This window comes from Cynara cardunculus (assembly GCF_001531365.2).
Source record: "Cynara cardunculus var. scolymus isolate 2C chromosome LG 8, CcrdV1, whole genome shotgun sequence".
NCBI lineage: Eukaryota > Viridiplantae > Streptophyta > Magnoliopsida > Asterales > Asteraceae > Cynara > Cynara cardunculus.
This window is the reverse complement of record NC_037535.1, coordinates 7,612,171-7,624,709: the sequence shown is the minus strand read 5'-3', so window position 1 is coordinate 7,624,709 and position 12,539 is coordinate 7,612,171. Positions and strand designations below refer to the sequence as shown.

Here is a 12,539-nt window from a genome sequence, read left to right as displayed (position 1 = left end):
ATATAGGATGACTATTTAACGGGTCTCACCCAAAGATTCGGCGATGATCCCTCCACCTATCCCTTAGTTGATAAAGAGTTGTGAGAGCATGCGGTTGGGGGAAGCAAGAAAGACCGTCTATTCAGGTTTAGGTACAACCAGGATCCCAATTAGGTCTTGACTGAGAACTACACACAAGGTGGTCCATCGTCTTCAGAGACTCAGATATGTGCCTCTTTTCCTCTGATGATGTTTATCGATTTAGTTTATAATACATATTAAATAATATAACGTTTTATTTATTTTATAGGAAATTAAAGCCTTAAGGACCGAACTTATCGATTTACAAGAATAAAAACAGCGCCGACGGATGGTAAGGGAGCGACAGGACAAACAACTTTAAGATATGGCTACTTTGGTTAGACAGCTCAGTTAATCACAACATTCCCCCCCCCACCNCCCCACCCCACCCCACCCCACCAAATTGAATATCGTCTGTTTGTTTGGAACAATTTAGTTTGTTTGTAACAACTGTGTGCTACTTTAAATTGAATATCGTTTGATTGTAACAATTATTTAGTTTAATATATGATATTTAGTTGCATTTCATCTTTTTAGTTTTTTTAATATTTTACATATTTACAGGTTTTAAATATTTATTGTAAAAATATTCTAAAACTAATATTTTTTTTTAAGTTCTGGATCCACTGGTCATATTTATAGAATAAATAAATTTATTTTAAAAACAATTTTTTAAAATTTGCTTTTTCCGGCGAAAAATATAGCGATGCATTTCCGGCCGAATACTCCACCGGTAATTTAATTTAATTATTTTTAAAAACTTAATTTTTTCTTAATTTAATGAAGATTTCTTATCTAAACCGGTGAAAAATTCCGGCTGCCAGAATCCGCCGAAAAAATAAAAACCCGTCGGTAAGTTAATCACCGGCGCCAACATTTCCGGCGACTATATCTGCCAGAAAGAAAGATTTCCGACGGATATTGTTGTCGGAATGTTGCCCTGTTCGGTAGTGAGCAAATGGTTATCTAGGCTGGTTGATGATAAGTTTAAGCTACTTTACACAAAGAAGATGCTCGAGCAGATAACCATAGAGATAATGAAGAGGTCCACAAGATTTTACGAAGGGAGTTGCATATCTACATATAGCGTAATGATGAGCTATTAAATTAGTACTAAAAAGTTGTAATTTTCTGCCCCAGAGTGACAATCCTGTTGCATTTGTTATTTAAGCCAAGAAACGTATCTAGTACATTAAATTGGAAGAGAGCAATAGCAAATGTTAACTATACAGATTACAGTCCAAAAAGCTCCCAATTATTGCTGCAACTAACAAGCTCTAAACAATCTAAAACAAAAAAAATGTGAACAAAATAAATGTCTTTGTGGCATTTCCTCAAACACCTTTGAATTACATGAGACAAAAAAATCAACAAACAATTTTCAATATTGATAAGTTGGTGCCGACAAATAGAAATGAAGAGGAATCAACTGACAATTTACAGTAGTGAAGAGGAATCAATAAAGCCAGTTGAAGACTTGAAGTAAACAAAAATAAATGTCTTTGAGGCACAAACAAAAGTGAGACACTGAGACAAACAGAAGTGAAGTGGATTCAACACACAGAAGGAAGAAACAACAACTGAAAGAGGAAACAAAAATAAATTACATGATCGGAAGGAGAGTGAAAACACACAGTAGTGAATCGATGGAGATGAGCGATGGATGGAGAGGGAATTGGCAGTGAAACCTAACCATATACATATCAATAATCAGAGTTAAACGATAAAACGCAATTGATGAGATGAGAGACAAGAAAAACAAAAACCCAGTTACTTGAATCGTAACCAAGATCCAAAGACGTAAGTTAAACGATAAAAAGCAAACAATACTGAGAGTTAAACGATAGACACAACAAACCTTTTTGAATAATCTCTGAGCTCTATTTTGGAACATCAGGGAGGAGGGAGCTTTGATACATCAAATCGGTTTTGAAGATTGTGAGAGAAGAAATCTGTTCGAGCAGATCCACAAGCTGATCGAGGTGATACATCAAAACCATCATTGTTAAGTTGATCAAGGTGATACATCCACAAATTGTTGTAAGTTAATCATTTACTGTAAGTTAAAGGTTAGAATAATCATTTGTTGGAAACCGTCATTTAGTAAAAATTTATTCGAACATATTATTTACATAACGATTGTTGAGAATTGCAATGTTATATAGAGTTCATTAAAATTTTATTGAAAATTACTGTTTCATACAAGATTTACTTAAAAGCTTAATAATTTGTTAAGATAATAAATACATCAAATATTTTAATAATATAATTAAATTAGAAATTATAAAAATTTGTTAAGAAATATGGTAAGCAATCAAATACGAAATCAATGCTCTTGTATACATTTAGAGACCATTTATCAAACTTTTATCGGATAAACATTATTGATGTCACCTACCTTACCAACGAGTATGTAAGAATCGAGAATCTTGTCCAATAAAAAGTATAACAAGAACTAATAATCTAAGCCCAATTAATTGTTATCGAGTATAAGACACTCACTCACCAAATCTATTTTGATGACGTAGAATATTACCACCTAACTTTGAATGATGACGGTAATAGCATTTGATAGACAACAGAGTAGAAAAGGGTAGTTTTTTTTTTTGACATTAAACAATAAACATGATTTATATAAATACAACACAAATCTTCTCCATTACAACTAATTCAGCCACACAATCCATAGATATTCAACAACAAAAAATAAAAATAAAATCCATAAAAACAAGTAGGAGTAGTTCATATCATTATTTTCTTCCTTTTTTCACCCTATCTGAAAGAAAGAAAGAAATACATACACATAGATGACATAAAATCACCTCTTTGATTTTTTTCTTTACCCTTTTTCTTTCTTCTTATGTTCATCAATCAGTTGTCATGGGTTGACTGATGCAGCACCTGAAACGAGCCTTTCGAACGGTCGTCATAATCTCCGTCTCGGCATGTTCCAGCATTCTCACAACCTCCGTGAATGGGGGCCTCACATCAGAATTTCCATCCCAGCAACGTACCATAATTTCACCAAGTACTGGAAGGCAGTCGTTTGGAATTGTTGGACGGACGCCTTTATTCACAACAGCAAATGCAGCCTGCACGGCTGTCATGTTTTGAAATGGAAGCATTCCCGTGATGAGCTCCCACAGGACAATCCCGAAGCTATAAACATCTACTTTCTGTGTGTATGGCCTGTGCTGGATCATCTCCCTGCAATAACCACCACCAATTAATTGCAGGACACTCAACAACGGGAATTCAAATACGGATCGGAAAAGCTGTTGCTTTCAAAACAGAAAAGGGATAAGATATGACAACAGTGTAAAATCACATAACATTACGGAAGCCAAATATTTGAACCTAGGACCTCCTTTACGGATGCCCACCATCCCTAGCGCTGAGGGACAAAAAAGTACCAACGGCTATATGGTAAGACCGTTTGCGGTCGACGTTCCGGCAAAGTGTGTCCGTCGACAGCTGAATGATCTCTACAACAGGATACCTTTAATGATACTTAACAAGTACACTTAAAGATAATCTCATTGAGACAATATGAGCTAGAATGTGATACCAAGAATGGAAAAGAAACTAATGGCACATCAATATTAACTTATAATTAGAAATTGCTTATTAGCTTTAGTAATTTTATGAACCATGAATTGTGAATCTAAGGGGCCATGTACTAAACACCTACCAAGGCAAAGACCAAGAATCTTACTCGGTAAGTGATCTTACCCCGTTAGCAGGTGGAGTGCTTTGACGAGGGAATGGAAAATCAACATTGGGTGGGGGCAAAAGGACAATTTTAAGCATCTAAACTCAATGTATCAGGAGGAGGAGGAGGTCAAGGATGGATAACATATTGTATATAAGACAATTTTAAGTATCTAGGCTCCATAATTGAGGACGACATAACACATCGCATATAGACGGGATGATATGTGACAAGGTCTTGCTAAATATAATGAGAGGATGTTGGAAGTTGTAGAAATGAGGATGCTCAGATGAACCTATGGTTGGACAACATACACTATAAGTTCTTTCGGACGGAGTTGTTAAGGAGAGCGGATAGTGTAACTGTTCGAGGACTTGGGTTCCACAATTGCAGATAGATATGTCAGCCATAGGAATTTCCGAGGGCATGAGAAATGCTTAGAGACGCACGACGAAGGTAGCACATAGGAAATCATTCGATCGTTTGTTGAATATTTAAAATACCCTTGGCCTTTGTATAAACACAACATAATGCAAACTTACGGAGCCATCCAGCGATAGGTCCCTGTCTCTGGTGTCATTCCTTCAGTCTGCACCTCAATTCGAGCAACTCCAAAGTCGGCAATCTTGATTGATTTGTCAGCCGAAATTAGAAGATTGTCCGACTTCAAGTCCCTATGAATCAATCCAAGCGCATGTACATATTCCATCCCCCTCGCAACATCCAGGGCCTGCTTCACTGCTAATTTCAAAGGTACGGATCTGTTCTGCCGCTTAGTCAAAAACTGCCGAACCGAACCACCCTTTGCATATTCCGTCACAATACACCATACCATGGGCTTCCGGCATGCACCAATGAACCTAACTATATTTGGGTGCTTTAATCTCGCAAGCATCATGACTTCCTGCTGGAACTGTTGCTCCATGAGCTGTGCCCTGTCTATGTCATTTTCTGGTTTTTCAAGAAGCTTGATAGCAACATCCTCACCATTGTATGTACCTTTATACAGCTTCCCAAAAGCACCTTGTGCAAAAGCAGGTCCCATGCTAAGTTTCCTCAGATCAATTGTCCATTCGTCAAAATTCTCGAGCCCATCAGTAGGAAAACGAGCATCCAATAGAGCTCGAGCCAAAGCGTCATCACTTAAGCCCTGAGAGACCCTTCCTCTATTCACACTCTGAGCATCAGTATAATTCTTGTTACGTTTGAGACCTTGGTGATTTAATATGCGTGTGTGAGATTCATTCGATCCAACACTACTGTTATCAAGAGACATTGCAACTGATCCTCCACCATTGCTCATCTGTAAACTGTTAAAACTGTCGATCGACATGTTTGATCCCTCACCAAGCTTATGATAGAACCCTTGTGATAGATCGATAAAATTATCATGGCCGTTGTTTAGGCCCATCATGCCTGTAAACTTCGGAGCCTCCAACATTTTTCCAAACTCTCCTTACCCCTTCTTCAGCATGCATTAACTGTCAAACTTAGACCTACACAAAAAATATCAATAAGTTTCCGCATATTCTTCCATGAAAGCTTAAATGAAGTATATACAATTGTAGTTGTGATTTTGGAACATGTAAATGGAAAAAAGTTGCTCTTTTAACAGCAAACACAAAATATGAGAAAAATGAAAGATCATCATCATCAAGTCCCAATTCTGGAACTCTCATTCATATGAAACATCTCCCACAGCAATTAAACCTTATCATGTTTCAACTACAGCTGACTATCACCAACCGGCCCACACACTCAAACCATAGTTAATTTCTTAACAGGTAACGACACCCCATATCTTTAGAACCCCATAGAACAGCTCAAAAGCAGTCAAAATTAGCATCTTTACAGTTAATTAACGGAAGCTCATCTATACACTTAAACCTCCACTTTGAAAACCGATCCATGAACATAATAGATAACGAAGATAAAAGGTGGAAAAATGAACAGATGAGCAAGAGGGTTTTGTTCGAAATTTCCATCCAAGATTTAATAATTGGTCCATTCTCAGCCTCGGTAAAGTCCATCTCGGAGGGGGGATCGCGCCCATCTCAATAAAGTAGAACCTGGTGAACCGGGCGTTTAAATGTCCTTCAAAAGTAAGTAAATAGATCCACATTTCAGGGTCAAGGGCCGATGAGCACATTGAACTTGTTTCATTTTACCGATCATGATTGTGATTGCAGAGTTATAAATAATGGAAAAGGGATAAGACAAGGGAATGATAAAATCAACCCGGGTTCAAATCCTGCATTCACATATGCGCTTGTGGCCACTGGAAGATTTACCTCGGGGCTGTGAGGGAAGCCTACGGTCACGACTTGCCATGGGATCACCCAAAATAAAACAGCAGAGACTATTGTGACATCACATGTCTTCGCAAATTGTTGTTGAAGAGTTTAATAGAAACAAAAAACATGGTGAGAAACTAATGAGAGAAAGCAATGAGAGAAGAGGAACGGAGCACAACAACCAGTCCCCCTTCTCTTTCAGGAGAGCTTTCGGCATCATCAATCTTGACAGGTTTTCATCTTTTGGATAAAAACGTTAAAGAACATGTTAAAAACAATTCAATTTGTCTTTTTATATGTTTCCATTAATGTTGACTGTAAGAGAAGAAAGCAGCGACTATTTTAAGAAAGTAATATTGTTTCTGTCATGACTTCATTATTACCCAAGTTTCTTTTTTTGCAAAAAAAGGATAAGCAGCAGATATCCGTATTTTTGTCTCTCATATACCATTATTTCATTTGCAGGTATTCATAATCATCGTGCTTTTCTCAGGGAGCTAGAATCCCAAACCTAGGATTTTCTCATTTGTGCAAGTGGCATGCCTGAAAACAGTACTTGGTGGTTGTATTTCTTTTGCTTTTTCGTGATCCTACGTGAAAAAGAAGGGAGACAGTGGATCACGAGAGGTAATAATGCAATATATATGACATGCATTTAACACAAGAAGTGTACATTTTTCAATTGTTGTGCCACGTCAGATAGTTCTTAGTTAGAGTAGCTGCTCGAAAATGTTTTCTTTAACAAACTTCATTTTTTATTTGCAATCGGGAAAGTATAAGGATTCATTAACACTCACTTAAATGTACGAGTTACTAACTACTAGGCGTGTTCAAAGAAAACGCTAGACCGCCCAAACCAAGTCAAACCGGATCGTGTATGACGGTTTGAGTGGTCTGGTAGTCCGGTCCGGTTTGGTTTGTGATTTAGGGGGTTAAACCACCCAAACCGGACCGAACACACCCCTGCTAACTACAATCCTAGACTTCAATGTTTCAAATTGAAAAATATGTTCTGAAAAAAACAGTTTCTTATTATTCATTTTGTCGACTTCCATCTACTATACCCACGTCATGAAGAGGTGCTTTCAACTATCAACATTTTCTTTTAACATGAAGAGATTGTGTATCAGTTTATACATGAAAAACCGTTGTAAGTTGCTATATATTCTTTCTGCCTCTCAAGTCTCAACTTACAGAATTGACCTTGTATACATTTTGATTTTCTAAAAGACGATCCATATTGAAATAAATTAAATTTTTTAGGTAAAATAAACTTTCCATTCAGGGAGCTAAGAAATCCTATATTGTTTCACAGAAGAAACAGACTTATTCCTCTATAAAAGCTTAAATAACATATATATAAGAGTCATAGGTCACCTAATACAAATTCATATATGAAAACACACAGCTGATTTACTTGTAGTTCAATTGATCCACAAAGAGAAAATGATTTTCTTCATACCTAAAATGACCGAAAAATCTTGAGCAAATTTCGACTTTTAAGTCATAAATGATATAAAAGTAGCTTCTTTGAGGGCGTTAAAAAACAGGAACTAACCCTAACTATAAAACCATTTACAAACACAAGAGTATTCTATTCATACCTGAGACAGCTAAAGATCACCAACGAGTTTCGATCTTGGAAATCTTGAGCAAAACAAAATTGCTTCCAAGGAAGAAGGAATTAAACCCTAACTTTCATTTTCAGTTAACCCTAATCATCAACCATCTAAATAGTTAATTTCCCAACAAGACCATCAAAACATCAATTAACTCCATAAACACACAATCCCCAATTACAAACAGCCAAAACTGTATCTTTATAAACCCCACATAAGCGAAATCCCAAAAAACCGAAGACTTTGAACAGCTCAAAACCATAAAAAGTCGACATTTTTTTCAGTCAAACGAAACAAATTCATCCATACGCTAAAAACCTACAGATTAAACAGTGATCCATGAACAAAAAACCAAATATTAGGGTAAGAACGTTAAGGAACTTACAGATTGTGAATAGGGTTTTGCTTGTTCTTTTTCCAATTCGCGATTGCGATGAAAATTACACAAGTGTAAAAAGATGATTGCTATAATGGTGGAGATAAGTATGAGAAGGAATGTTGCTGTCGTTGGTGGGTTTGACGCCGACGAAAAGACGATGAAAGTCTAGAGAGAGAGTAACAAATAGAGAAGACGAAGAAAGAAAAACAAGAACAACTGGTCTTCGTTCTCTCGATTATTTTTTGTGTATTATTTATATTCTTGACAACCGGGTCAGCATCATACCATTCACCATTTACCCATCAGTAGCAACTCATTCTTTCTCTCCAAAATTTCCATCCACCTTTTATATATATATATATATATATATATATATATATATATATTTATATTTATATTTATATATTCAAATCTAATTGGAATCCCAAAAGAATTGAAATGAAATGTTAGATCAAGTGTTTGATTGATGAAAAATAAAATATAAGAGGTGTTTGGGATTGTTTATTTAAAATAACTCATGTTTTTTTTTGTAAAAGTGTTTATTAATTTATATGGTGGTAAACTGGAGTTTTATAAAAAGTTTGGATTAGCTTATGACGGTACCACACTGGATAAGCGATAAAATAGATAAAGCTACCTTTTTTTTCTTTTTTTATCCAAACACTAAAACTCCTTATTGTCGGTACAATACCTGAGAGTTCTTATGTTGATCAATCTTCAATAACCTCAAGAATCCATGGCAGATCTATGATTTAACCTTTAAGAACATAACGGAGATGATGAGAGGAAAAGTCAATTTTCTATCTTGGTCAAACCTCTATTACGTAAACTTGAATTTTACAAATGAGTTCCCTACAAAATTACAAAGAATAAACTCTTTATACAGGGTCAAACTTGAAAGTCACTAGTCAAAGTCAAACTACACTAGAAAAGTCAAACACGATGTCTAAAACAATTATAGATAAAATTAACTTTCAAGACGAATACAATTTAACACTAATTTTCAGTTTTAACAATACCGGAATAAGTTAATAAGTTAGAAGAAATTAACTTATTAAAAACTCTTTATTACCGGTGTCAAACGGGTATAAGCATTTCTCCTTTTTCTTCATCCAAACACTAAAAACTCCTTATTAATGGTACCACACCAAAATAAGTTAATAAGCATTTTAAATAAACAATCCCAAACACACTCTCGTAGCATGTGAAATGAATTGAAATGTGTATCATTTACAAAAGGATCTGAATAAAATCATGAAAAATACAAAATTACATTTTCTTTGATATTTTCATTTTTAAGTATATATAATAAAAAGATTGTTATGAACAATTGTACCATTGTAAAAGTGTTTATTAACTTATATAGGGTTATCAACAAAAGCAAATCGAATGTTATTGCCAAAAGCAAAATCGATTACAAAAGCAGAAAAATCATTTTGAAGCAAAAAATTGAACGAAAACCAACTGGAATTTGTTCATAAAAGAAATTTTATTTTTGAAACAATTTGATTTTGAAGCAGAAAAATCGATTTTGCAACAGGAACTTGTTCATAAAAGAGAATACGATTTTGAAGCAAATAAACTACATAAGCAGAAAAAAATCGTTAATGGAAAACCCAAACAGAAAATTTGATTACGGAAGCAAATTGATTATGAAGCAGGTAAGTGTGAAGGAGAATGATACTAGGAGAAATCATGTTTGAGTCCTCAGCGAGATGGAGAATTCTAAGTGAGATCGATAGAAATCTTTGAATATAGTGTTTAAATCTGTGAAAAACTTGAATAAGGGAGACATTTTTTATCAGATTCTAGGGTCTAATAAGGGCAATTTTTCATTTTAAGTTGGGTGAAATGGAACTCAATTCCTTCCTCAGTGTTATGGAATGATGAAATCCATTGTTGAGGGAATTAATGGAATTTAATTCCATTCCATAGGTAAATCAAATGTTGGAATGAAATTTGGTCCACGAAATTGATCATTCCAATTCCAATTACATTATCTTACATCAAAGATGGAAACTAGTTCTACTTTGAAGGCCATGTGGATCATTTCATGAGCAGGCTAACATTGAAAAGATTACGGAAGATTTTGAATCTGCCAAAGCCAAACTCTCTGTACATGGAAGAAAAGAATTTGAAGAGTTCATTTCAAATGAAGAACTTTGTGCTAATATAAAGAAGCTAGGATATTTTGGAACCCTTAACCATCCGTCGTAGTTCAAACGCAAGTTCTTACCTTCAGTATGACATCTTCTGTTCTCAATCTTGAACGGATGCCTTACCTTGAAGACTGCCAACGTCGATACTTGCAGCACAACATTCCTAAAATTCTTTCACGGCATGGTGTTCAATAGGCACTATGACTACACAACGGTAATCTGGAATGAACTGGCAGAGTTGGTGCATGCGAAGAAATTTTCCTTGAAAGCAAGGAAGTTTCTTCCATTTCAAAGGTTCTTACAGCAGATCATCAAGTCGATGATGCAGTCTAACAAAAAAAATTATTCACGATTAGATACACCGTTCAACCCAGACTATGAAATGCACTTTCTTCGACCCTATGTTGAAGTTGAAGATATTGATTCTATTATGAACATTCCTGACGATCACCATAGATAACAACTATTCCTCTTTCTGGAAAAGTAATTCTGATCATTTTCTTATTGCAAACAATACTAGCCTGATATTTTGTCAACCACTCCATACCCACTACTACATCAAATTCTTTCATCGGCATAGGAAATAACCGAATCGGTAGCTTACAACCCTCAATAATAATAATAATACATTTATTGAATATTCTAGTAACAGTTTCCTGACTATTAGCAGTATCAACTACTAATTCGTCATCAAGTAACACAGAATTCAAACATGCAGTTTGAGCAAACAATGGTGATACAAACGAAAAGTTTGCACCAGAGTCAAATAACACCTTTGCATGTATAGAATTCAAAAAGAAAGTACATGTTACTACATCTGGTGACGCCTCTGCCTCATTCTTCCTCATCTAGAAGGACCATCCCCGTGCCCCTCCTTGCCCTCCTCTGGTCACAGTAGGTCTTCCCCGAGTACCCGACGCATTACTCCCCATTGTTAGCTGTGGAGTTCTTAACAATGGACAGTTTGGTCGAATATTGCAATTGAAACGCCTGCTGTTAGCTAGGCAACTCCTTGACAAATGACCCGCTTCGCCACATTTATAACACTTTCTAGGGTCCATCTTACACTCACCCTAATGAACCTGTCGGCATTGTGAACAGACTTTCTCACCCATCTTCTGCTCAGATCTGTTATCGTATTTTACTGCTTTTGGCCCTCGAAAATTAGATGAAGGCCCTTCCCATCTTCTCTTTTCCACAACTTTTCCTTCTGATTGTCAATTCTTATTTCGTTCTGTTACTTCGGCCGCATCCACAATAAGTGAAAAGATATTAGGGTTCATAGCAATTACAAACTCTCTGATTGAGGGTTTCAAACCCCAGATATACCTTTCTATCTTCCTGAATTCTGTTGAAACATAGTGCTCGACAAATCGAGAGTATTCAATGAATTTCTCGGTATACTCTCGAACTGTTCCATTTCCTTGTTCTAATTTCAGAAAATCCTCTTCCATCTGTGGTATCGATCTTTCCTGAACATTCCCAAAATGGGATTCTTCAGGTTCAGGGTGTACTTCAGTCCGATCTCTTCCTTGCGACTGACTTCTTCCTCTTCCTCTTCCCCTGGGTCTTCCCCGACCTCTATTTCCGGAAGTGCTAGTTGGAAGATTAACAGGTGACTCTTCTCTTTTCTTAGAATCTGGACGGGCTATTCTTTCAGATCTCCGGGTTCGGCTAGACATCTATAGATTTTAGTGTTAATAATCACGTATTCACATTCCCAAATATAATGAAGTATTTAAGTTCATGTATGTACCTGTAAATTCATAATTACATTGGCCAGATGTAATTAAAATTTACCTTACACATTGTTCCTTCAACTCATTATATTTATTTCCAATGGTGCTAACTATGTCTGGGACCCTTAACATGCAATAAAACAGTTTAAGTCTAGGTATCATGCTGTTGAATACCTAAATACCTTAAACTCAGGCTCTGATACCACTTTATGTAACACCCCATTCCACAGATTGCATGTAACATATACTTCATACATAAGAAATACATGTTTGTATACCACATAGGTCCCTTAGTACAAGAATATATCATTACAGAATTCATGATTCAAAAATTCAAAATACAATTCTTGTACTAATCAACTTTCATCTATCAAAACTATACATATCATCAGCCATTCTTCATGCAGATAAACATATAGGGAAATTATCACATTTTTCATTTTCTCTTACCTTCTGCATTTCCTGCAATACATGTTTAAAATCACAAAACGAGGGTTAGACCGAAAGGTCTAGTGAGTTACCCTATTTATGTTATTGCAGGGTGATAATCACCAAAACTTTTATGTAAAATGATTCT

General features: G+C 35.7%; 1 protein-coding gene across 1 annotated transcript; it reads right to left on the bottom strand.

The window, feature by feature from the left end:
• Positions 1-2,645: 2,645 nt before the first annotated feature.
• Positions 2,646-8,308, bottom strand: LOC112516485 (serine/threonine-protein kinase STY13-like). Its single transcript, XM_025123550.1, has 3 exons — positions 8,071-8,308; positions 4,315-5,268; positions 2,646-3,267 (listed from the first exon to the last, which is right to left on the bottom strand). Exons 2-3 carry the CDS (start codon positions 5,211-5,213, stop codon positions 2,928-2,930), a joined length of 1,239 nt encoding a protein of 412 aa, XP_024979318.1. The 5' UTR covers positions 5,214-5,268; positions 8,071-8,308; the 3' UTR covers positions 2,646-2,927.
• Positions 8,309-12,539: the final 4,231 nt, after the last annotated feature.

Bases quoted from the DNA above. Each gene is read 5' to 3' on its own strand.
- LOC112516485 (XM_025123550.1), bottom strand. From the start codon at position 5,213: ATGTTGGAGGCTCCGAAGTTTACAGGCATGATGGGCCTAAACAACGGC. The intron at 3,268-4,314 runs GTAAGTTTGCAT...TGGTTATTGCAG, and splicing joins ACCTATCGCTGGATGGCTCC to GGAGATGATCCAGCACAGGC.